The 26,571-nt window shown below is 42.8% G+C and overlaps 1 protein-coding gene across 10 annotated transcripts in view; it reads left to right on the top strand.

Moving 5' to 3' along the window:
- MITF (melanocyte inducing transcription factor) overlaps positions 1-26,571 on the top strand; it is a 101,609-nt gene that overhangs the window by 26,938 nt on the left and 48,100 nt on the right. Inside the window, exon 1 of one of the 10 annotated variants that reach the window (XM_042014154.1) lies at positions 7,545-7,621. The exons of 6 other annotated variants lie outside the window; for them this stretch is intronic. Coding sequence is in view for 2 of the 4 variants with exons in the window: in XM_042014120.1 (XP_041870054.1) it covers positions 22,715-22,764 (50 nt within the window). In the remaining 2 variants the exon portion in view is untranslated. Of the gene's footprint in view, positions 1-7,544; positions 7,622-12,069; positions 12,092-22,559; positions 22,765-26,571 lie in introns of those variants that run through there. 3 more of the 10 variants (XM_042014173.1, XM_042014120.1, XM_042014210.1) reach the window with 3 other exon arrangements.

Raw genomic sequence — 26,571 nt, 5'->3', positions numbered from 1 at the left:
TCCATCTTCTCTCCCCAGGATGCTTCCCATCCCTTTCTTCCCATACTTGCTCTTGAAACATGGAGCTGGTTTTGTCTGTTAGTAAAGTGAGCTGGCTGCCATAATTTCCTACATGTTCTTAGCCTTCTCCCTTCCCACCTTGGAAGTCATTATTCCAGATTTGTCTTGTGTTATAGCACATCTGCTTCACCTTCCCAAAGCTTTTGCTGTGTCCAACAGACCGCATTCCATGATTGTTATGTTTGTGAACCACTTCAAATGATTTTATTAGGGAACTGTGCTGTAAGTTGAGAGATGGCAGGGAGTGGGTGTTGTGTTTTTACAGCTCTTGATGGCACACAGGAGCCTCTTCACTGTTCCCGGTGGATGCCAGGTACTCCGGAGCTTGCTGTTCCAGGAACAGATTCTATCCAGCCTCTTGCAGCTGAGGCTGATGGAGCAGTTCTCAGGGCTCTCTTGCATGCTGAGTGTGCTTGAGCAGTGTTGATGTTCCTGTAATTGCACTGGGTGGACAAACAGGCTGCTTATTGCTCCTGTGATTGCCCAGGAAATGTTCTGTCAACTCCACCCTTTCTTTCCTGATATGTAGCACATCCCTCTGATCCAGTGGTGAGCTAAGCTGGAGAGGGGAGCAGAACACTGCGTGAGTCATCTCACAAAGCTTTTGCAGCAGGTGTCTGGCTGAATCTGCTTACCCACCTTTCTTAACTCACAGTCCTTTCCTGCCCCATTTCTCCAGTTTCTTTGGGTTGTTGTTTAACAAGGGGCTCTTATAGAAAGAGACTTGTTAGCTTACTTTTTGCCATCTGTCTTCCATTCTTTCCCTCGAGATCTTTAGCTTGCAGTGCAGGGGATAAACTGGCAGGTAAAGATGATCTTGAGATACTTTGTGCTGCAACACTTCTATGGCAGCATGGCATAAAATCAGTTTCATTCCAAGAAAATGAGGGGAAAGGATCAGCAGAGCTGCACCTGGGGAGGAAGGAGAGGGAGGACTCCCAGATACAATGCTGTTTTAAGTCAAACTTCGTCTTGGCCTTGTTGCATCAAAATGAATCGACCATTTCATACGGAAAAGATATTTCTCCTTCCTTCGAAGGGAAGAAGAGATCCACAGTAGGAAGTGGTTGGGGTTTTTTAATCATTATTTAAAAAGACAAACAAACCCTTTGGCTAGCATCTATTGTAAGGACTGCTACTGTCTCCTGGCACTCTTCTGTCTCCTCTCATGTTTCTTATGTTGTCTGTCTTCTATAATTAAAGTTTTTCAGGACATGAGTGGTCATGTTTGCTATTTGTGTGGTGCTGTTTGTACAAGATGCTGATTGATGTTGACTGCCCCTGTGCACTGTGGCAGTGCAAACAAATAATTAAGTAACAGATAGAGATTTGGTGTATATATGAGTGAATATGCATAACCCCCCTGATATACTGATATGGAAGGGGAAATACAGACAGAGCCTTAGGTTTTGTGACTTTGATAAATAAACTGGTTTTAGGTAGTGGGACAGTGGGTAAAATACCCAATGTGCTCAAGGGAATGTGGCAAAATAGAAGCCTCTGAGTACGGGGAGCTGTCAGGAATTGCAAGTCATTCAGCAGCTGCTTTGTTTAATATTTTGAAATGTTATTGTAACTTTTAATGCAGATGGGCAAACTTTTACTCATTTAAACAATTAATTTTATTCAAATGTGTACAATAGAGTGTATTAATGCTTTTGGTCCTCATCAGTTTTTTACCTAGTCAGAAAGAGAAAGCTGTAATAGGGTCTCCAGCAAGTCCATTTTGACGTAAGTCCACTCTTCAACTCCTCCATCACTGGATAAATGCTGTATGGTTTCTTTTCACAATGTAAATATTTAAAGGGAACATAACTTGTCGGTGGAAACCATCTAATTAAAAGTATTAGGAGCTGTGTTTATTTATAACATGTATGAATAATTATTACTCAAAGTCTGGGTATTATTTTCTTGGGAAGTCCCTCATTAGAAACTCTGCATCATCAAGGGTGAACTGCACTGTTACTTAACCAGTTTCGGTTTGCATCTGGGCAGAGGCGTCAGAAGACAACTGCAGAGGCAAAAGGAACATGCTGTGAATATGAAAGCAAATTTTCCAGCATCCCAGCATTTTTCGTAATTATTTCTATATACATGTCTGGAGCTTAAACACGGTCAGCACTGAGCTGCTTGAGTGGTGCAACGTTGCGTGCGTGGAGTGTTACTGTGGGTGGTGCAGGGAGGAAGGAGGACAGCGGTCAGGGAGCAGGGTGTGCTTCCTCTGCTTTGTGCCAGTGCTGCTGAGCATCTCTGGGCCTGCCGTGTACCTTCTGCCAGACTGCACTCCCTCAGTGCAGCTCTGCTTGGATTATACAGCCAAGCATTTGGCCCCTCTCCATTTCTTTTCGAACAGGGACCATTGTTTGCGCTTGGACAACAGTGGCTGTGTTTTCTAATTCGAAAAATGCCTTATAGAAGAGGCCTTTATCATCATTCCTGCTTTGCAAATGGGGAAATAAGAGAGAAGGGAGCAGCTTACCCTCAGGTGATGGAGACGAGCAGCAGTGAGGAACAGAATCCTTGTGCTCGACAAGTCCTGTAGTTATTTCATCTGATGTTAGTGCCATCAAGTAAAACTCTCCTGTGAGCTTGTAAAATATGAGTTTATTGTAAAATATTTCAGAACATGAACAACCTTTCCCTCCATGCAGCTAGAGCTGGATTAGTTGCAATTACTGGTAATCGTGGCCTTAAGGTACTGGCAGTGATACTCTGACAGGTAGGGATAGCTCAATAGTGCTGGAGCTTTGAGCTGGAGAGACCTGGCAGACAACACCAGCAACAGCAGGCTGCATCTCATCCTTCAGGTTCCTGGGAAGGGAAGTTTCTGTACTGTCTGCTCATGTCTGGGTCTGGGAAGTGCTCTTCTCACGGTCCCATGCACAGAGAGTGAACTCTGACAGCTCACTCCATGAAGCTGCCATTTAGATTTTGTTATGCAACACTTGTCCTTTCCTTGAACAGAAAAAACCCAAAAGCCTTTGGGGTTTCTTGTTCTTACTTTCTCAATTCTTCAGTGCTTTCTTTTTCTACATTACTTCCCTTTCTTTAAGATCTGATGGTTAAGTTCTTCCTGGGTTCATAAATATTCATCTCTTGTCCCATCTGTCTATCTCTGCATACACCCTGACAAGTATTCTTCCACCTTTACTACAGCGATACTCTGTTGTGCTCTCCACACTTTTCTGGTCCTGTCTTTCTTTGCCTCTTACCTCACCTGCCCTGTCTTTTTCATGCTGCTGATGCTTCAGACTCCCCCTGTGCCACATCCCTTGGGATTGTTCCTCATACACCGCCTGTGTCCTGGCAGCTTCTTTTCTGTATCTGTTTTTTTTCTTGCATTTTCCTGTGCCCTTCTCTCCTGAAGGAGAAGGCCTCTTGTGCTACCTTCTTCCTTTTGTGCTACATTTTCTTCTTTTCACTTTATTCGCTGTCCTCTCCTTGTACTGTTGAAAAAATGAAATTTCTGTGGCTTTATGCCTAATAGCCAGATCTTGATTCTTTGTTTTTTCACAGTATAAAGGAATCCCAGCTGTACCTCTCTATAGTCTTTTGTACAGCACAAACCTGAGGATGATCCCCACAACGCTTGTTTTGTGAACTTACTTAATTTGTGGTGCAAAGGATAGGAAAATAATACAGAAGCAAAGTATGGTAGTGATAGTTACAAATTCAGCTTGCAGGACAAGGAGAGGCTGCTTTCTGTATTAAGAACTTTTTGTTAACAAGTGGAAATTGTAAAGATTTTGCTAACTGTCCACTTTTGAGACCAGGTTAGGATGGGAGAGCAAGCACTTGTGGCAGGACATGAGTTTGTTTTGTGTTCAGGGTAGGGTGACAAGTGATTCTGACCTCTTTGCCACTTTTTTTGTTTTATTCTCTGTTTGCTATCCATTAATCCTTATGTCCATGACCCAAACTAACCATAATGTGTGCTTTGTAGCTGTCATCTCACTGTGATTTATTTCTGCCTATTTGCTCAGAACTGTTTGCTTCTGTGGCTAGAAGTGGGATAACCAGGATTTAGCATGAAGGCTGTACTGCATGATGCCAGTGATGTTAAGGCCTTGCTGTGCCTCTGTCATGGAAGAGGAGGAATTCAGATGTGGTGACTTGAATTTGCATGTTCCCATCATACAGCAAAGGAAAACTGAATTGGAAGTTGAGGCTTGATTGCATTTTTCTATTCTGTTCATAAATTATTATTTCCTGTCCACCCACCCCCTCCCTCCCCAAAACGAATTGACTTTAAGCGGAGTTGGCTTTGCATCTAAGAGCTGGGCTTCTGAAAAATGCGGTGGAAATGAATCAATTAATGCCTTATGAACTTAATCATAGCAACATCTCAGTTGTTCCACAATAGCAGCATTTTTCTTGGTTTATGCAACCAGTAGCATATGACAAAACTCTGTGTTTCTAAAGGTGATCCATATGTTGACATGCTTCTGGAACAGCAGTACACTTCATGTTATTTTAGATTTGGTCAGCCATCAAGCAGAGTGTTTTCTGATAGTTTGGCAGTTTTCCTGAATCACGTGAGATTGTAGATGCAGGAACTGGAATATAATCATGCAGAGCTCACAGGAGAGAAACAGCTTTGTCCAGTGCCCTGCTTCTGTCTTGTGTGAAAAGCACCAAAACCAAAAAGGTGTATTTTGGAGCCTGGTGGTGGTGTGTGTGCTGTGAGCACTGGGAAGCCTAATGAAGAATTTGTCTGCTAAAATCTTGTGCTTTCCCCTCCAAGTGTTGCTGTTGATTTAATGAAGCAGTCTCCTTGCAAACTCTTGAATTGCTCATGCCCCCGTGATCGTTGTGGCTGCGAGCACATCGCTTTTTGTTATTATAAGAATATAACTTCTGCTGTCTCGGCTGAATGTGTTTGTTCATCAGGTGCTCTTAACAAGTACTTTGTGGATGTATCCTGCAGTCATCTGTCCTGGTTTTCTTTATATTTAGGCAAGGCAAAGGAGCTGTACAGAATACTGTCAAGACTGACCAAGGGTGGTCTGAGCCGTGTCCTTTGAGTCTCGGAGTTCTGGCCCAAGATCTTTAAACAATGATTTTTCTGTGTGGGTACCTGAGTCCAGCTCATGGTATCTGCAGCCTGTCATCCTGAGTGTGGGGTGAGGGATAAAAAAGACCAAGCTGGAAGGAGGAAAAGAGAGGATAGAGACAGGCAGGCAACTTTATCTTGAAGCTCAAAGCCTGACTTAGTGAGGTGATGTGAGAAGTGGGGGCTTCTGTAGGATTTGCTGGCATGTCTGTTTTCTACATAGAAATTAATACTTGTGCTGTAGTGAGTGACAATGCAGCTGAAATCAGAGGCAAGTGCTGGGGCACTGGAGTCTCCCCTCTCCCCACCAGTGACCAGTGCTCTGTGCTGTGCAGAAACTGGAGAGCTCATGAGTGTTTTCTTCAGAAGTTTTGGGAAGACTTGCTGTGTCAAGATGTCTGTGCCGATGTCTGTGCAGGGTCTGATGGCTTGAGTGACACTGCCACATGGACTCTGTGCTTGAGTGGCTCTGACCACTGGCCAGATCACTGCATGTCTGGGGGCTTAGTCACCTATTAAATGAAGTTTATGAAATATTTTTGTTTTCTTTTAGTTAATGAAACAAGGCTCACTAAATTATTCCAAAACCTATGCAATATTGTTTGTCCTTAGTCCAATAGAAACAGTTACTTAAAAATGCTTGGAGAAAGTGTTTCTCAAGATATGCTCTGGTATTTCTGTTGACTGAAATTGCTTATTAGCTTGGTGATACAGCAAGGCTGCTGTCTGGAATAGATTGTCTAATATACCCTCTACTGCTCTGCTCAGTCAGTGTGTGTGTGTTTCCTAAGAAATGCTACAAGAAGCACAAATATAGCTGGAGCACCTAGTCTGGAGTCAGGGATAAAAATAAACATGACATTATTATATTAGACTTGGCCACAGTTCTGACTGGTGGTGTGCTTTGATAACTTTGACATCTAAGATTTTTAAGCAGACTTTAAGGTTCACAGGCTTTGGTAGTTTGGTGGATAAGCCTTTCTCAGTCCATTTTCTTCTTTGATGTTCTTGTTTTGGTGTTTGTATCCTTCTCTGAAGGCTGCAGTTACAGAAAGCCAGGGTTGTGCTTTTCCCTGCTCATGCCAAGGTGGCACTTAGACACAATGCCCCAGCTGCCAACTTTTTTTTGGTATGGCAAGGTCAAAATTACACAGACCTGCAATCAGCTCACTCTGCTACCTTACTAAAGCATTTTTGTAGCTCTCCTACCTCCCTTCCTGCACTGAAACACCTAAATTTAGAAACCTTGAAGCCCAAGGTTGTGCTGTGAATTTGCCACAACTCATTTGGTGTGCATTATGCCCATTCAGACTGTTAAATGGCAGTTCTCTTTCTCCTGCTTGTGTTTTGGGAAGCCATGGATAGCTTGCCAGCAGAGTTTGGCCACTGGGCTGCTCTGGGTCCATGTCACTGCTATTATTCCCACTGCTATACTAATAGCTGTATTTATATTTGCAGTATCACCAGCTACAGCCTTTCTATTTTAAGAATCCCTGGCATGCTGTAGCCTTTCCAGAACATGATTTTCACTCTTAGGGAAAATGAAAGATGCATCCAACAGAAAGGAGCAAGCTTGCAGAAGTTTGGATGTACATCAAGTTTCCTTGGGGCGTACCTTAAGAGAAATGATGGCTAGTTATGAATTATGACTGCTTGAAGATTTCTGTCACTTACAGAAAACTAACAAGGAGAGATTCTGACGGAGTCTGGTGAATTTTTTCCAATGCATTTACACTAGTCAAGTACTTCTGTTTTCAGTTCTGAATAACTATTAACTCAGTACTGCGGATTTGTCACTGATACTGATGTTCAGTAAAGAAGGTGCTTCTCCAAGCCATAATCTTTTCCTAAACTTGCTTAAAGGTGATAAAATTGTTCTGGGACACTGACACTGTTGTGGAATATGCTGAACAACCTGTGTGTGTGTGCATGTTTTGGGTTTGAGCAGGAGAAATGCTGAAGGTTGACTCTTGTTTCAGGGGGAAGAAGGGGAGTTCAGCCACTTAGTGTTCCTTTGCAGTCAGATTTGATCCATTAGTGTTTAAGGAAGCAGTCAGGAAATTTGCTGCCTCCACATGAAGTTCTGTGCTTGATGAGGAGAGGAGAACATGTGTAAGGTTTCAGTGGTTCCTTGTTGGCTTAGCTAACTGAATTTTAGTAGTTGTCAACATTATTAAAAGCTTACATGATACCTCTAGTTAATTCTGTTAAAAGAGTTTGGCTGGTATAAATGTTGAATCTCTTAAAATTACAATAGGTCAACAGACAAATTTACAAGGATTGATAAAGAATTTAACAACAAGGGCCCAGAGAATAAATGACTTGTGTAGAGCCTGTGTAGCAATACATGCACAGAGGAGTTACTGAAGAGTAGCAAGAGTCTTGTTGCAACTATAAATGTTCTTATTGATCTTTCTAGTGGGTGATGCAGTGCCTGGGCCACGTCATTCTTGGTCCTGTAGCTGAAACCTTTCTAACGTGGATGAACAAAACATTTTAAAGTATATGGTAAGTAAATTAAGAGACAAGGATTAAATGTCACTGTTTCTGGACCAGAAATAATTTGGAATAGGTTGGAAGGGACCCCTGAAGGTCGTCTGACCAACCCCTTGGCTTAGTGTACACAGATATCTGACCCCGTCACTTTGCCTTTCTAACAGCCCCAGATCTAAACTGTCTTGGCACTGAGCAGCCAGCCAGGAACCAAGGCAGGCCCACTGATTTCTAATGTATTTCCTTTTTGTCAGAGGGCTTAGCAGTGCCAGGGCTGCGGGGCTGCTGCCTTTCCTTCCGGCTGCCAGCGCCGGGCACTTCCCAATGCACTTCACTGCCTGGATGTTCTGGGTTTCAGAACATTCTCAGCTGTACTGATAGGTACATTGTGGGTGGGAAGAGTTTGTTTCCTATTGAAGAAATTAATTGCTGGTAACTTCCCACATTCTTCTTTCTCGGTTTTGTCACTGAATATTTTCCAGGACCTGGGGGTTTTTTTCTGGTGGCAGTTTTGGCTGGAAAAGCTATAGGCTGTTTTTCAGTGCTGTTCAGTCAAAAGCAGCTAATATTAAGAGGAAAGCTCATTTGCATTTTCAGAACTTGTGGATGATTAAGTTTTTGGTAGCAGAGATTTTTTTTTTTTCTTTATTTAAGTGCTGACAAAATATGTGCATGTACAAAAGCTGTGTTTGAGTGCACAGAGATTAAGCCAGCTAAAAATAGCGTCTTCTGTGACCCTGCTGGAATTTTCTTTAAGCTTGGAAACACTGAAGTGTGTGTTTTGTCAGATTTGAATCATGAACCTTGAAGAAGAGCTAATGACTTCTTATTTCTCACCCCTAATCTTCAACTAGAGCATTCTTTATGTGAACAGATCAGTCTGAAACTGTACCTCAGGCTTCACTTACCTTATTTAACTTTGCTTACTTGCTTTGTTCATTGTAACATTTTTTTCTGCTCTAGTTAGCGTGTTTATGAAAATCATTATTTTCAGTCCTTATTGTCAGACCCATGCGAGCTGTGCAATTGTTGCTGGGGGTGACAGTTCCCCAAATCTGCCTTATTTTCTGTTGTACTTAAAACCAAGCTTTTCCTCTTGAACATCTTGTAACTCTTATCCTGATGAAATGTGTGGCTTTCTCTGTTGCTCTGTCTTGTCTTCCTGGCAACTTAACAAACACTTTTTAGCTGGGACTAAATGATCTGCTCTTGGGACAAAAGCTGTATGCTCTGCTCCCTGTCCTGGGAGATCTGGTTGTATGTAAGGGATGGCAAAGCTCTCATTTGCTTTTGGGGCTGAGATTCAGTTCTGGCCTTCAAAAGTGTTCCCAGGATGTGCTGCACCCAAAGTGGCTAGGGTGCAATTAGCATTACCATTAATTATGTTTTACCAACAAAAGAACAAAAAGTGATTAAGCCCCCCCCACCCCCCCCGAGTTCAGTTGAAATTGAAATGTTCTGGTAGGAAGCAATCATAATGCTTTGCACGTCCCTTTTTGATGCAGATTTTCTTTCAGCATATATTAGTATTTAAACTATAATAGATGTTTTGGTAATTGGTTGAATCCTTGCTTCAAAAAATCTTTTCTTTAAATTTGTCTCTGTTTCTGTGTAGAACAGAATTGCAAAAAATAAATTCCAGTGCTTGACTAGCTCTTGTTTGGCATGAAGTTGTAGAGCACTTAAAATTCCTCATACAACAGCTTTAATTGCTTGCTAATCTTGCCTAAAGACTGGCTGAGAATGTCAGCTCGGTTCTCCTGTTGCTTATTCTCAGTAGCACAGACTGCAAATGCTTGGGGAAAATGTACTGGGAGCATTTACTGTAGAACATAGGTGACGAGGATGGAAACACTTGCCTAGAGGTCAAACTGTTGATGTTTTAGTAGTTGGTTATTGATCTCTATCAGCAGCTTGACAGTTGTATGGCTTTTGTAGAATGAGTTAATAATTTCTTGGTGTGATGCAAAATCAACGCCCAATTGACCCGAGCCCCCAAGTGTGACCCCCGTGGCAGGGGATGGTGTGAGATGCTGCTCCCAGCACGTCTGCTCTGCTCCACAGAGCCTTCCTCGATGAGCAGCTCTTTTGGACAAAGCCTGACCCATAGCTGTGCCTTCCTCTTTTCTTCCCGCATTGTTCTGGGCTTTGATGAATGTGTTGGTGCTCATGTTGGTGGCTGTTCCCTTTTTTTAGAAACAAATCTTACCCGCAGTAACTCTATATCCACAGTGAGTAATGGAGAAATCATTGCTCGTTAATGATTCACTTGCAGGTTCCTGTATTGCTCTTGCTCAGTCACTGGTGTTGCTGTTGGCTCCAAAGTGTTGCTCAGCCAAGCACTTAGACCTGCTCTTCATAGTTTCAGTAGGGTTGTTGTAATGACAGGATGGTGGGTGGCTGCCTTTGGTTACTGGTCGTCTGGTCCAAAATATATCTCTCCAGAGCTGGTCCTGATGATGCTCTTGGCAGGATTGTAGAACTTCTGTGCTGTTGAACCTTGCAGCTGCTTAAAGACATCTTTTACCCGTTATTTTTTTGTTAGTTTGCAAAAACTGTTGATGGGTATTTGCTGGGTATTTGCTTAAAGACTACCTCATGATTTACCTGTCCCCCTAGAATGCTCAAAAGGTTAAATACTAAACTTTGAATTTCCATTTTGAACCTTATTTTCAGGTGAAGTTCTCATCCCAGCCTGTCTAAAGTGTTTGCTTTCTGCATGCACACTTGGTGATCCACTTCCTTGGGAAATGCCTGTGCTTTGCTGCTGCAGTTATAGGAATGGTGCCTCTAATCAAGGAGTAAAAGTAAACTTCGGCTCTTAGTAATTCAGAAACAGAGTCCTGAAAGATGCCTGGGGTCACAGAGTCCAGTCCTTTGTCCTGGTCGTGCCTGTCATATCCTCCCTAGGCTGATTGAGTTATGCAGACAGAGCTTGCCTAATAATTCAGCTTCCTATTTTGTAACAGTCATTATTGTAGGCTGTTTCATGGTGCTATTGTTCAAATAAACTAAGGAAAAAAAAATAAAAAAGGGCTCACACAAGAACAAGAGGATGCTTTCGCTGCTTTTAGCTTGGTTACTTCCTGTGAAAAGAAACATCTGCCATGCGATGCTTGGGATCATTCAGCAGCAGTCAGACCAGTAATAGAAATTAATAAGCTAAAAACCCCTAGAAGCTTTAGGATGTGAAAAATGTGAAAATGCTGTGGCCTGACTTTTGAATATTCAGCATCTTTTTTTTTTTTTGTGTTCTTGATTCTACTCACCTTCCAGCATGGGCAGCCAAAGCCCGGCAGCTCTGAGTCATTTTCCTGCACCATTGTGCAGGATAACAGAGGCCCTGGGCTTAGTTGTGCTGCAGTTCAATCCAAGATTGATATGAAACCACCCAAAAGAAGGAAGGGGAGAGACATGGCCTCTTCTTGGCCGTGGGCATGAGCATCAGAGGAGCAGGAGGCTACAGCAGATCCCAGGCCACAGGGGGTGTGCAGTGGGAGGCTCCATCAAATAGAGCATGGCAGACTTGGGGTGATTTGGGACCCAGTTATTTTTATTGCTTTCAGAAGTTCTTGTAATTGATTTGATTGTAGAGAGGAAAAGCAGAATTTTGTACCAAAAAGTAGTTCTTGTAGCTTTTCTCTTGTTTCTTTTTTCTTGCACAAGGGGAGGCTTTCCTGCGGTCATTCTCTTCACAGCAATGGCTTCATACCTTCTCCATTTTCTTCCTCTCTTGTTGCCCTTCTCCACTTTCTCTTCCCCACATGCTGCCCTTTCCCTCTGTCCCACCTGTTTGCTGCTGGCGCAGTCGGGGCCGGCGCCGTGCCCAGGAGCTGGCAGAGCACCTCTGCCTCCCTGGATCCATCCGCTCCGGGCTGTCTCCTGCCAGGGAGCTCAGACCTGCCTCTGCCTTCCAGTTTGTGCAACAATGTCTCTGTCCAGTTTTATTTTTTTAACTGAACTCTCAATGTCGCAATGAAAGAGCACCAAATGTGATTTTTAAACTTTTTTTGTGAGGGAAGCCCCTTCAAACAGCCTGAGGTTGCTTCACATTGTATCTATCACAGAAATTGTTCGAGAGTCCTGGGCCTAAGCTCATATGGGGAAACAGCCCTGGATCAATGAAAGAAAACATTCAGCAATGTGCATTTTATGCAAGCATTTAAACTTTTTTTTTTTTTTTTTTTTGGTTTTGTTTAGTAATAAAAGGAACAAAGCTATTATTAGTGACCATGGGCTTGGGAGTTTGCTAAAGCAGCAATAGTTACTCATCTGTTTTCATTTGCAGAAGTGTTCTAACAAAGGCAGCCACAAATGCAGCAGCGGGGTTAGGAGGTGGATGGTAGGAGTGGAAGTGCAGTTTCTGGAAGCCAGTGCTTACTAAGACCTTTCTGTCTAGTCTTGATTCTGGGGCCATCAGGAGCTCAGGTCCCAGGGAGCACTTGCCTTGCCTTGGATTGAAACGTGAAAGGATGAATCCCCTGGGTAAGTCCTTGGTCCTTTTTCTTCTCTGAGCTGCAGCAGAACTCCACAGAGCAGTTGTCTCTCCTGGTGCCAGCCGGTGTTGTGCCCGCACATCAGCTCCTGCAGCTGGCTGGCAGAGATGGAGAGCAAGCAGTGCTATGTGATCATTTTGGTTTAGTTTTCCCTCTCTTCTTCTGGTCCAGGTAGGAATAAAATGGAGAAACTACCTGGCTTGGAACCACAAAAACTCCAATATTTTCTTGCTCACTTCTTTTTTCTTTTTCAAACCAGCTGAACAAGCATGCACAAGACCTTTTGCATGTGCCTTCATGTGCAGCCAGCTGGGTCAGGGTTTGCTCCATGGCAGATGCCGTGGACTGCAGAGCTGACTCTGTGCGTGGTGGGATCCATGCTGCCTGCAGGGGCAGTTTCCTCAGGTGCAGCAAGGGCAGGCAGGTTTCTGGCTCAAAATGCTGTGGCATGCCCAAAGATTCTATGGGAAATCAGAATGAAATACTCCTATTGATTTCCTTGGGTTTGGGACCATGTCCCACCTGAGTTCTATTGTGATGTGCTGAATACATGACTGAATTTAATGTTGGAATTAAATGCTCAGTGAGAGTTGCTGTCTAATAATCGCAATCAGCCTCTTTTTCTCCCCAATCCTGCAGCAGTTAAAAGTCTGATTTGCAATTTGAGTTTACATCCTGAGGTTGCTATGACAAATACCTCGAGAAATATCTTGAATGAGTAGCAAATTTCAGGAATTGCTGATTGTCCAGATGTCTGTGTGCCAAAGATAGAAACTTAAACCCATGGAATTTCAGAAGACCTAAATGGAAAGGAGAGATGTGAAAGGAAAACTCTTGCTAGTGCATAGGGGATCTCTTGAGACAATTGAGCTACAGCCTAGAAAGTTGCAATTATTTTTCTAGAGTCAGAAATGATACTGTCTGTGGTTTTCAGATAACAGATCAGCAAGGGAGGAGTGATTGAGCTGCTTTATCGTGCTGCTTACAGAAATGTGACATTTAGCACGATAATTGAATGAAAGGTTTTATCTGTATTTACGGTTGTTAATGGTCAGAAACTGCCATCTAAGAGGACAGATTATGTAATTTGCATTAACGTTGTAAATACATCTTTTTTTCCTGGATTTTATGCAAACATTTTCTTAAAAAAAACAAACCTTCTCTCTCTGCACTGTGTGAAATAATATTTTGCTGTCAAAGATGCCAGACTTTTAGAAGTAGACTGATACAATAAGAAAGTTGTCACACTTGGTGATATTTTTACACATGGCATGTTGGAAGGCTCTTTTGATTCTTAGGAGTGGGTTATTAAAATTTTTCACCTTCCAGTTTTATTTCTTTTAATTGTTTTGAAGGTTTTGCAAGCACAGAAAACAACGTAGGTACAAAAGTTTGAAATGACCAGGCACTAAAGGGAACAGAGAGACCTTCACCTTATTGAACAAGGATTCTGCACACAGAACTCCAGTTTGCTTGGTTTTCCTCCATGGCAAACAAATTTTTGAAGTTTACTTTGGCAGGAATTCCCACCACCATTGTGTTAAACAGAAATGGAAGGGTGTTTCCAAGCTGCACGTTTCTTTGTTGCCATGCGGAAATGCAGTTTTAAATGTTTTCTGTAGGCGCTTCATTTTGGTTTTCATTTCCTTGTCGTCTTCCCATGCATCTATAGCTCCCCAACACCACTGGGAATCATAGACTAATAGATTGGATTGGACTGGAAGGGGCCTTAAAAGATTATCCAGTTCCAACTCCCCTGCCATGGGCAGGGACACCTTCCACTAGACCAGGTTGCTCAAACTATTTTAAGATAAATAGTTATATTCATGTTTTTAATTGAAGTGAGGAAAGAACTTCATTCTGGCTTCAATTTTACTGTTTACATTTTTTTGCATGTGAAATGTTAACTGGTACAAAAATGCCTGCAGGTTGGGATCCACCTTAGATTTGCATATTTGGTTTTTTAGTTCTAAGGAATTTTATTGCATTTAATCTCAAATGAAAAATTATAGATGGACTTTGCTGTGGAAAACCTAGCAATTTTCTGCCAACATAATTTTTTTTTTTTTTTTGTGCTGTAGTGATTATGGAAGACTTTATAGAAAAAGCCTTATCTATTGCCTCATTAGAAATTTTTTTTTTTTTTTTGTGCTGTAGTGATTATGGAAGACTTTATAGAAAAAGCCTTATCTATTGCCTAATACTACTACCTTGGAGGGGTAGTATTTGAGAAGTTGATAAAATGATGCTGCTGTTGAATAATGCAATGAGAAAATGATAAATCGGGGTTTTTTTCTTCCTAAAACCTGTTTTTTCACCAGGCTGAAGTGATTCAGCCCATCCCTGCCAACTCCAGCTGTTATTTCTATGTGGATGTGGAAAGGGCTTTTCACCCTCTCAAACAATCACCTTTTACATTCACTGGGATCACAGTAGCCTTTTATTACCTTTTTATTTTTAATGGCAGTATCCTGAGGTTTCCCTTAAGTAAGGAGTGGTACAATTTACCTGAAGCAGTAACTGTCAGGCTGGTTTTGGTGTCAGTACCTCCCTCCTGGCACTTGCTAATGCTTCATCTGCATTTTCTGTCCTGGGCCACTACAGTATCGACGTCTTGGACCTGTTTGAAAGCACAAGCCCTTTGGCCTGGGAACTACATTATGCTGGCTGACTCTGCAATCCCCAATTTACCTGATGCTGGTTCTGCAGAGGCATGTGGTAGGATGGGTGGAGAAAATTGATTATTATGGTTTTTTGCCTAGGGCTTTTTTCCTCTTGTTTCAGGGAATTTCTCAATCCCATATTAAATCCCATAAAGATTTAATGTGCTGGCTTTTTAGTAGTACTAAACACCTGGAAGATTTTTAAAAATGTGCATAATCATTCAAATATTGAAGACTTCAGTTTCAAACTACTTGGATATGGACTTAATCACAAGAATATATTAATGCATTTGACCTGCTTTGGGGTTTTTTCAGTATAACTTTTTCAGCTTAGCATTGCTGTGTATTTTCAAGATCATCTTTGCTTTCTCCCAGTTATTTTTAATAAACGATTTTAGCAGCAGGAGCTACTGTAAGTGTCCTTAGAAAGCACTTGCTCTGCCAGACAGGAAGGTGTTTTTCAGGTTCCATACTTCGGTTTTGTGTACTTAATTATTACTTTTTTCAGAATAAATTAGTCTGTATTAAAAGCGCACTGGAGGCTGGAGTTCTTTGTTCCCAGGCTGTAAATAACATGGTCAGTGAGGGTGTTTTCATTATGTTGCACTCCTGAACTTCAGTGGAAATTTTGGATGGCATGTCCAGGATGTTGAACAATTACAGAGTGTCAAGGGGTTGGATTTTCATGCTGCTGTAGTGAACTGAAGGTTCTTCTCTACTAAACATATGAGTAGGAGTTGTAAGAGCCTGGCAGGTTCACCTTCAGTTATGTCTTGTGTTGCTTGTCAGTGCTGGGTAGGATAACAGGACATGGATGTTGGCTGCAGAGGATGGAGGATACTGGGATTTAGAGATGTGGTTTCAGCTCCTGTCTGTACTGCCCAGGCTGTGTGTCCCCAAGAGGCTCTGCTCTACAGCCTTGTGTTGGAAGTCATGATGGGTGATGCTATCTTGGCCAGGCGATGTGTGGCTGTTGGACCCTCCAGCTGCTGTCTTGTCTTCAAAAGGTATCCCTCTTAAATCTGCTCAGGATGAAACCTGCTCTGCATGCCTTCTATCTACTTTAGGATGTCTCTTTTTGTAGTAGGTATTTCTTGATTTTATGTTCGTTTTGGGGAACCTCTAATCTTTAATTTAGAAAGGAGGGGTTGCATTTTTGAGGTATTATTTACTGCTTTAGCTCAGCATGGTCTGTGTGAAGGCAAGAGCTCCTGTTGTGTGCAATATTCCAGTACTACTTCAGATCCATCTGCTCTGCCAAAGAGTTGCTTTGCTCTGCATCTGCCCTTTGGAGCCTCTGGCTGCCAGGCATCTTCTGTGCTCAGGAAATGACTGGACATGGCACTCAGTGCTCTGCTTTGGTTCATAAGGTGGTGGTTGGTCAAAGGTTGGACTTGAGGATCATAAAGGTCTTTTCCAACCTAATTGATTCTGTGATTCTGTGTCCCGTAATTTGCTACTGGCTGCTTCATTCCACAGTGACCTACTTTGATTAGGCAACCAGTCTTTATTTGCAAAGGAGCACGTTGTTCCTTCGTCAGTCCTCTAGCTGGAAATGGTTTCAGGTCTGAACTTCTCAGAATGAGACTGTTGATACCAATTTAATCTTGTTCATAGCTGGTTTATATCACTTTGGTGACGTGCCAGGGTTGTTCTCTCCTGGGTGTTTGTTTTTCTGCTATATTTATAGACAGCAACACTCACCCCTGTCAACCTCCAAACTTTTCTTTAGCTTCCCACTATAATGTGGGCTTGTTTTCCTTGTCCCCTCAATTTTAGCTCCTTGTTCTTGAGCACACTGCCTAAGCAGGAGCCCTTGCCCACAAGGCACACAGAGGTTTTGCACTTTGAACACCGGTGCTTCTCCATCCTCTCTGGCATTGCCTTGTCTGATACAGCCTGAGGCTGCTGCTTTTTGTGATTTGCAGTGCAGGCCACTTGTGACATCGGGAGTGACTCATTCTCCTGGGCTTCTCTCAGTCCCATTGAGTTTAAATTCATCAGAGAAGTACTGATGATGTACCATATCCTGTTGTGCTTTGAAAGATCCTAATGGAGTTGTGGCAGCTCACCAGAAGGATGAGCTGTTTCTCTCGACCTGTGATCTGAAACAATACAGACCAAATCCAGCAGATACAAATCAAGGGGAATTTTATCCATTAGTCGCTTCCCCTAAGTGTCAGTGAATCCAAGGCTGGAGCCTGAGCAGAGGCATTTGGGACAGATGTTTCAGGTTAATAGAGGAGAGACTGAAGAGCATATTTTGAAAGATAATAACTGGGAGTATGAAGAGGGATACAGGAAAGCCAGTGAGCAACTCAAGTGTGTAATCTGGGAATAAGCTTAAATGCTGTCCCTCTATAAGGGAAGGAAAAGAAGTGTAGTTTTACTGTGGTGTGAGCTCAGGCAGTGCCTTGCAGTCGTGTTAAACGCTGGTAGGAGCTCAGCATGGATAGGGATTTGGAATTGCTGAAATCTTTCATTCCTCAAAAATGGCAAACCAGTGCTGTGTTAAAATCAGGGAGCCAGCAGGGCACGGTGAGAGCCCAGGTCCTCGCTGGTATCCCACTGTTCCTGAGGTCACTGCTGCGGGCTGTTTGTTTGGGGTGGCGCTGCTGCTGTTTCACCCTTTGCCTCTTCACCCTTTTTATCCCAGCTCAGGGCACTGCCAGACAGCTGGGGAAGAGGGGACAAAGCTCCATCTAGTGTGGAAAGGGAGATGTCTGGGAGCTGGCCAAATGAGAAATCCTGCAGAAGCTGTCTTTCGCTAGCCCAGGCATGGGAGTTGCTTTTTTAGCTGTTTTTGTTTTGGGGAGGTTTTTTTTGGTAGCTTGTGAATAGGATTGCAAAGTGATTTGGCTGTGCAAGTGTTAATTGAGTAACTGGCATCCTGACAGCTGATGTTCATTTTTGGTACTCTGGAAGTGTTTACAGGATAATACCAGCTTTAATGCAACTTTAAATAGTCTGTAGTGTCAATTCAAGGCAAAATTAAATATATATCCTTCTATTAAGATTAGGAATTCCATATCCAGGTTGTAGCTGTATGAAGGGAAGAGACACAGAAGTATAACACTTTTAAGGTAGAATATCTTAGTTAAAGATGAAGGTCAAGATTTGTACAAAAATAAACTACAGTAACATAGATGATAAAATGTATTATCCATTTGTACTTGCATTGTCAGCTTTTAAAAGCAAGAAAATAGAAAATCATCTTGTTTGTTCTGGAGTTTGTAAAAAAAAGATTTTTTTTTTTTCCCCCTGAGTAAGTGGAAAGCCAGTTACAGTTCCTGAATGTGGCTTTGTATCAACCTCTCTGAAAGGAAGGGAAAAATATTTTCATTGTATTAGACATATATTGGCAACTAAGTATCAGGCAGCTACTAAACTTCTGAATTCAGCAAATGCTTGTATGACCAAAAAAAATGGTTACTACACTTAAATCCAGATTTCTTATGTGGGTTATGACAGAAACATTTTTTTTGTTCTCCTTGATCCACCTGTGATGTCCCACTCTTACCCAAACACATGCTGCTTGTCCTCCTGCCTGTAGTACCTCTGCTGCAGCTCAGTGCCAAAGACCACTGGGCAGAATTTGTCCCTGCCTGAAGTGGTAGGTCTGTGTAATCTGTGGGAAGTTGGATCAAACATCTGTGTGGGTTTTCGTTGTTGTTCTGGGGGTTTTCATGGTTTCCAGTTTATTGGGAATATTGGGCTGCCTTTTGTTTCCAGCATGTTGAGAATATTGGAGATTGTTCCTGCTGGAGAAGGATCATGAGGAATAGAAGGTGGTGAGTGCTCAGGTGAAGTTTTCATCCACATGGGCAAGCTGAGGTGAGGGCATGGTTTGTAGCATTAACTTTTCTGAGCCAAGAAGCTGAGGAAATGACAGGGTCACTTTGCTCCAGCAACACATTTGCCAAGCATTTGTTTTGCCCAAAGGTGCAGCTGCAGGTCCTGACTGAGAGCTGCTACAATACTACTTTTTAGGGACAGCAATACAGTTGGCTCCTGGGCTCCAAAAAGTCTGGAACTGCACATCATTTCCAGGTGACTTTGCTGCGTGTTTATGAACCTGCCTGACTAATGTAGCACTGTACAGTCGCCTGCTGGAGCCTAAAATAACAGAAGGTGTGAAACGCTGCTCCACAACAATGGCGGGTGCTCACACAGGTACTTTGCCAAGGTCGCAAATGCTAAGTAAACCAGATTAAACAAAGCTCTGTTGCAGGAATTCATTACTAACCCTAGTCTTTGCAGGATTTATTGGTTATAGCCTAAGCCCTGCCTTTATTTTTTTTTTGTCCTAGTAACTAAGGCAGATGTGAACTTCAAGTCCAGTGAAACATTTTTTGGCTCTGGCCTCTGTTTACATGATTCAGGAGTCTGCAGTAGTTCCACAACAAATATAGCTTTGAACAGAAATAGCCATTCAAGTGCTGTGCTTCTGGCAGCGCAGAACAGATTAGGAGGGTCTAACAGGCTTGTAAATAGTTTTGAGTTGGCTGCTTTTTTTCAAAAGTAAACCAAAGGCTGTAATATCTTTTGAAAAGTAAGAAGTGGTGTTCCTGCAGCAAGTGACACAGACAGCATGGCTCAGGTGTCACTAAAGTGTGCAAAACATGTGCTGTGCTGAACAGTTTTACTTGAGAAAATCCCATTTTCTAGAAACCCAGCAGTTGTGTTAATTCTTAAGATTGTATTTGGTTGCATAAAGTTATTTCTGAGGATTTTTCCTGATGTCTCGTCTTTGAGATGTGCTTGTGCATTTTAGATGCAACATAAGACGTGCAGAGCAGAAGGGTGATTGCAAAATTAAATTAAGGCTGTGTATTATCAGGGCCATATTTGAGGTGTTGAAAGACCTATAAATAGATTAAGGAGGATCTTTTTGTATATATTTTGACTCTGTGAAATCAAGAAGTATAAATGTTGCTTGCATGTTTCTATTTTGAATGAGACTTCATTCTGTACCATGGTTTGCATTTGGTATTTCTTTTATTTACATGTGACCCTACGTTTAAGTAATTATTTTCCTCATCCTCTCTCTGATGTTCCTGAGCAGTTTCTGGTTTGAAACAAGATGCAGAATTATTTTGATGAGGGAAGAGGAGGAATTACCATAACAGTCCTTGGAGATGCAGTTCCCTACTGCTGAAGGCTTTAAATCAAGGCTAAATATTTCTGTGAAAGATTGCAGTTCCTGCAAATGTGACAAATTTAAAATAGGATTTACAGCTGTTGGCATTTGCACTGTCCTGCCCCAGCCATCCTGACACACAGTGCACACCCCGAGGTTGTAAGAACACAGAAACTGTACCCAATTTGGGGAATCCCTGAACTTGGGATTTGGGAGAGGTACCTGATGACAGAAGGGCTGTTTGCTGGATGTGCCTGAGGATGCTGGGGATGCTGCTGGTGATACCGATGGACTGAAGAGGTTTGCTTCCTCTAGGAGCCTTGGTTTGGGACTATCTCATTGTCAGGGATGTTGTGGGGGGCATTGAGTGGCCTAAGCAAGAGAATTGAAGGCCACCTGTCTTTAGTTGTTTGCAGTTGGGCAACTCCTCCATTTTGCTTGGCCTCAATTAGCGAGTTTGTAAACATCGCTAATGCTCTCTTACATGGATGGCTGGAGATTATCCCACCTTCCTGTCTGTGCTGTGAAAACCCAAGGCAGCAAGTCTGGCACATCTGTCCTGCAATTGCAAATTGTAATTGAAGTGTAAATATCCAAATGGTTGGTAGAGTAACTTGTTGCTGAATAAGGGGTTTTTTACCCCCACCCCCAGCTGTTCAGCTTGCACAGTCACACAATCCTCTTTGCCCCAATAAACTCTTCCACAAATAGACAAAAATGTAGAAGAACTATGAGCAATGCTTAAGGACTCAACATTGAAGTTTGTTTCAAGCATGGGTGTGCTGAGGCATTGGTTTCTGCAGCCTGGAGAGTTGATTTGTTAGAAAGAAGAGTTGCTAAAGACACTGATCTCATCAGGTCCCATAATGGACAGCTAGTGCTGTGGCTAGAGGTTGAAGCGAGAGTTTGCATAACATCTGTCCAAGACTGGTTTAATGTTGAAGTTACTGCAGTGATGTGTTAGGGGTTGTTTTTTCCCTTGCACATCGTACTCCCTTGTTGTGAGCAAGTCCTACATGCTGATAATGCCAGCCTACCAAGCACAGAATTCACTGTGTGGTTTTCATCATGACTCTTTGGGGTTCTTAATCATTTAAAGCAAATCTTCCATAAACAACTTTCCCTTTTGCTCCTCAAGATCCTGTTTGCTCAGCATGCCAGAGCGAGGATGTCATCTGCAGGAGATGAGGCTTCCAGCTGCCTCATCCTCTTTGGAAAGCAATGAATAGTGCTGTAACAGTGGAGTCAATAAGCAGAAAACCTTGGATGAATGGAAGAGTTTAGGCTGGGAATTGCTGGTCCTGGTAAGCCTTGAGGAGCATGGTGGCTTTTTAGCTGGGAAGGAGTCTGGTCATGTGAATTATGGATACAAGCTATGGACACAATATGGTTGAGCCTTGTCTTCTGCTGAAAACTGCCTCTGTGGATAAACTTGCTATCCAGCTGTGGAAGTGATAATTTCTAAGCCAAGATATGACAGAAAGGTGCTGTGAAGCCAGACCTGGGCACTATGTAGTTGTAAAGTATCAAAAAGTGTGGTGGTTATACGTCATCTTCCCTCTCAGCGACGGTGTTATCGGCTCTATTGACCCAGATAAAAAAAGGTAAATTTTGCATTACAAAATTGCATTACAGAGATTGCTAGTGGAGTGTTATCTCCTCGCTTTTTCTTTTATCACCTCTTGGTTGTTTTAGCAACCTGGCTTTTTGTTTTGCAAATTTGTGTAGAGCCCTTTAGAAAGGGAAGTGCCCATAGATGTGGTGTCTGAAAAATGGTTCAAAAAGTCTTTAACAAGGTCAGACTTTTAAGTGAAAGACAAATCTGCTTCATGCATTTTTTTCCTCTTTTATATTTTGGTAATATTTTCTCTAAATTTGTGAGGGAAACTTTGAAAGTTTGAGAAAAAGCATTAAACCAGTATTGGGTAACACAGTCAGCTATATTTTAAATTCCTTTAGCCCTTCATGGAACAATTTTGGGACAATTTTTTGGAACAATTTTTGAGGTATTTGTGTACCCTGCATGCTGCTTTTGTGAAGGTTTCAGCCTGTTTGAGCAGAGGTGGAGCTGGGGAAATGGTGTGTGCACTGTCGTATCGACTCTGTACCTTTACAGATGTGGTTCAAGCTCTTGAGAGATGCGTGTCCAGTGGCTCCTAGGTGGAGGTTTGCCTGAGTGAGCTTTGAATGTGAAGAAGTTACATCCCAGAAAACAAATTTGTCTTGCACCCACCCTTTCCCTTCATCTTTTTGGTGATAAGGATCGTGAGAAAACGGTGCTATTAACAGACAGCCCTTATCCACTGATGGTGTTAATGGCCTGATCACACCCCTTTTAATTAATGAATGGCAGAAGTGCTTTCAATGCCAGCCCGTGTCTTCGGTTTCTCCCATTCCTCGCGGGGTGGTGAGGGTGGTGCAGCCCCTGGGATCTGCTCAGCCCACGGCTGTGCCGGGAATTCATCGCAGATCCTGCGGATCCGTGCCCACCAGGAGGCTGTGCGGCGCTCCCATGCAGGTGAGACGGGATGTAGCGAGGTGCTGACTCCAAACTCCTCGGCTGTTTTGGAGTCCTTTCATGATACCCCTGAACGTGCTGCCTCAAGCCCGTTGTTTTCTCCTCGGTAGGTGCTGGATTGCGCAGGTCTGCAGTGCCGGGAGCCGCTGCCCGCCTTGCTGCTCCGTGGGGATTGGAGTTGCCAGGTCCTTATCTGGAGCCTCCCCTGGAGACACAGCCGGCCCGGACGCCGCTTGACTTTCTCCCGGGGGTGCTCAGCAAAAGCCCTTGGACACAAAATTGGGGGGAAAGATGGAAGCTGTTCAGATGTTCATGCCCTGCTCCTTTGACAGCCTCTGTCTGTGAGTGATGCTTTCCCGGGGCACCGTGAGCAGATTATTGCGGGAGTGATTTGGTGTGGTGGAGGTTGTGTTCTGGGAATTAGAGATACCGTGCTTGGGACTGGCCACTGTCCTCTACAGAGCCCCAGCAGCTGGGCTGACCAGCTCAGCTAATGATGGTGGGTTTCAAGAGGGGAAGACACATAATACTGTGTTTAAATATATATACATATATATGTCTCTTCTTCTGAAACTTCGTGGCAAAAACACAGCTCTGGGCTAACAGAGATTCAGTTTCGGTGTAAAAAGACTTGGTGCATTGTCACTATTATAATATGGAAGTCTTTGAGGATACTTTAGGTTTGCAATTATTCATCTCCCTTCTATCAGCAGTGGTAGTAAAGGATTGTAAAATGTGACCTTTGTTGTTTCTGGATTGAACCTCTTAATTTTACCTTGTTCCTTAATCTGGTCAAGATCAAGCTTTCCAGGCTATACTGCAAGCTGTGTCCCCAACTAAATGGGCATTCAAGCAGATCAACTTACGGCATTTTATTAAGTCAACACTCATGCAAAAGCCGCCTCCGGAGCTTAATAATTATTTACTGAGTGCTCCTGGGTCATGAGAGAGGTTTTCATTAAGTTCAGAAAGCATTATGTTCAGCCACTTGTGAAGGTGTGTTTTAAAGACAGGAAGAAAAATGGAAAACTACTACATGGTGTACAACAACTTAAAAAAATTCTTACCTGAGGATTGAATATTTTTGTTTGTGAGGTTGGGTTTTGTTGGAGAGGGTTTTTGTGTGTGCATGTGTGGTTTTTTTGTTTTTTGGGTTTTTTTTCCAAGCAGGTTGGTCCACCGAATTAATTTGATTTGAAATTCAACCCTTAGCTCCTTGCTGTAGTTGGTGTGCATGGTGGATGTTGCAGGGTTTTTCCTTCCTTACCCAACCAGGTGCACTCAATGCAATCCGGCAGATGGCTGGGTGCCTTTCGGGCTGTGGGCTGTTCTGTGGGTGCAGCCCATGGTGTAGGACAGTGCAGGTCAGGATACAAAAGCACAGGAGGCACAGAAAACATTTAACTCGATGATGGAGCAGGGGCAGGCAGCCTGTCTCTTTAAACATGTAACCTTCAAGTCCGGAAACCTTTCATGTAGGAGCCTGAAACATAGTCCTGGCTTTATTATAAAGGCTGATAAAGGTCTCCACACCGTTTTTGTAACTGCTCTGTCCTTGGCAAGTCAGGGCATAGGAGGGTGCCAGATCTTGGGCTTGTTTTTTGTGCATTGATACTTCAAGCAGCACCAGGCAGTTGGCGCGGTGAGCGGAGCGTCGCTGTAACCCACAGTCAATTATTAAATGTTAGGAATGAAGTACAAAGTGCTCCAGGGAAAATGCTGTAGTAGTTGGAATCCCTTACCTTGGCTGAAGATGGGGGAAAAGGGACTGGGGAGGGTTTTTTTTGTTGTTTGTGGACTTTTTGCGTTTCGTATTAGACTTTTTTTGGGGGGTGAGGGTGGTGGTGTGTGTAATCTGGCTTCTCCTTGCATTTATTTTTTTTCTTTTGCTATTCTTCGCTTTTCTGTCACCCCTTTCTGAGGCAAACAGCGTTGCTGGCTGGCAGGTTAGAAGCTCCTACAGGTGGTGTTGCTTCAGCCACATATACAATACAGGGAACAAAAAGTTTTGTGAGGTTTTATTGCTTGGTAGAGAGATGGAAAACAGAATTTGTACAAATCAACTTTAATTTTGAAGAAACTCTAGTGATTTTCTACGAGGGGTGTTGGGAGCTGTGTGGTGGTCTCTGAAAATGTCTTCTGGAGGTCAAGTATTTAAGTAGCCACCATTAGCATAGAACAATCTTAATCTTTAAAGCAAGGAGATGAGAGATTGCCAACATTACAACTCAAATGTGGATGCCTTTATTTTCTCTATGACTAATTATGACTGGGATAAGGGTAAGACATAAACAAAAGCATTTAGATCCGGTGTTATTTCTTACCTCTGAGATCTGGTGCAGCTCAGTGGATTTCTTGAGGTGCTAAATCTGCTTTTCTTGGCTGATTTCTCCGTGGACTAAACCATTAACAAACAGTTGGCATGAATGGAGGGAGGAGAGCAGCAGCTTCCGTCTTATGTGCCATTTCTCAATTTAGAGCATCCTGCCCAGAACAAGTGGCTTTGAAGGCTCTTTGTCCAATTTGTCTAAGAAACATTACATTGGAGACATTTTTTTCTTAAAAAAAATTCAAAAATAGTAAAAGTTTCTAAAGTAGCTAAAAGGCAAAGTTAGTTTTTTTTCCAGTTCAAAGTCTCCAGGGAAGTTTCTTATTCAATGCATAGGTAGTGCAAAATAATGCTTGTGCATCAGATAACTCATAACTAATGCATCTGACCCAGAGCATTTGTTTGATCAATTTATAGAATCTGAAAACAAAACTGTCCAACAAAAGACGAGTTTGTCTTTTTGCCTAAGGAGAGAGATAAAATAATCAGTAAACATCTGGGAAGATTATGGTCTCTCTGGGTTGATGGCAACAAAATCAAACTTGATTTTAATGTGATCAGTTGCCTTTTATTATGCAATGGCCACCTGCATAATAACTCATGTATGCAGTAACTAACATTTCCCAGGCATCTGTGCAAAGGATATGTAATTTAAACTTATTTAATAAAGCGTTATCACTTCGTGATTAATTGGATCAGCACATGACACATAACTAATAACTCCCAGTCTGTATTACGCTGTGCTTATTAGAGTGCTAATGGATAATTGGTTTAATCATGTGTCAATTAAAAGGATGAGTCGGGTTCATTTATTGCAATTAGATGGTTTCCATAAACTGTTTGCAGGAAGTATCTGAATTGCATCTGTATTAGCTGTGTGTGGGCTCTGCTCCTGGCTCCACGTAATCTGGGGGTGAATCAGTTCGTGTAGGGGAGTTTTGGATCCACGTGTCCCCTGCTGGGTTGTTCTGTGGTACATGGCACCGAGCTTGGTCATGGGAGATCTGTCTGTGCACCAGCGCATAAAGGTCAAGAAGCTTTAAAAATAACCGTTTTCAAAACTGTCTGGATGAAGCTTTTGAAATAACAAGTTTTTAATTGCTTCTTAGGTTGCAAAAGTGAGTTTCTGGCAGACCTCCTGTTTGCTCTGTGGAGGTCTGTGGTCGTGAAACCCAAACCATCTTCTGTTCCTTCTATTCTGTGCTTGGGGAGATGAGCAGACATGGTGGAGAAGGGAAGCTGGATGAGAGGATGAGCTGTGTGGTGCATGGGACAGACTTAGAGGATGAGATAGCAAAGTTTCAGAGTTTTCCATGTTTGATCAGTGCTGCTCATGGCGAGTGGAAGGAATGCTGGTGTGGGGAGACTGTTGTGCACACAGGAGGAGCTTTACAGCCCTCTGGGAATAAATAACGGGAAGTCTGTCCGTGTTCCTTCCCAGTGCTTGTGACAGAAGCATCTGGTTAGGTAGGCAGGTGTTGCGCAGCTGCTTTTATCCCAGAATAAGCATTATTTTAACTCACCTGCACTGATGGTGTGATGGTTGGGTGCCCATCTGCCTTTCCCAGTTTATAATGGATAGGATAAGAGGAGATGGCCTCAAGTTGTGCCAGAGGAAGTTTAGATTGAACATTAGGAAGAATTTCTTCACTGAAAGAGTTGTCAAGCACTGGAACAGCCTGTCAGGGAGATGGTTGAGTCACCATCTCTGGAGGTATTTAAAAGACATGTGGATGTGGCACTTGGGGACATGGTTTAGTGGTAGGCTTGGCAGTGCTGGGTTGATGGTTGGGCCTGATGATCCTGGAGATGTCTTCCA

Source organism: Corvus kubaryi, unplaced genomic scaffold (genome assembly GCF_017639235.1).
Source record: "Corvus kubaryi isolate FWS band 111438036 unplaced genomic scaffold, C.kubaryi_AGA036_p1.0 136, whole genome shotgun sequence".
Classification (NCBI taxonomy): domain Eukaryota; kingdom Metazoa; phylum Chordata; class Aves; order Passeriformes; family Corvidae; genus Corvus; species Corvus kubaryi.
Note: the sequence above shows the minus strand (reverse complement) of the source record. Positions and strands in the feature narration are given on the sequence as shown.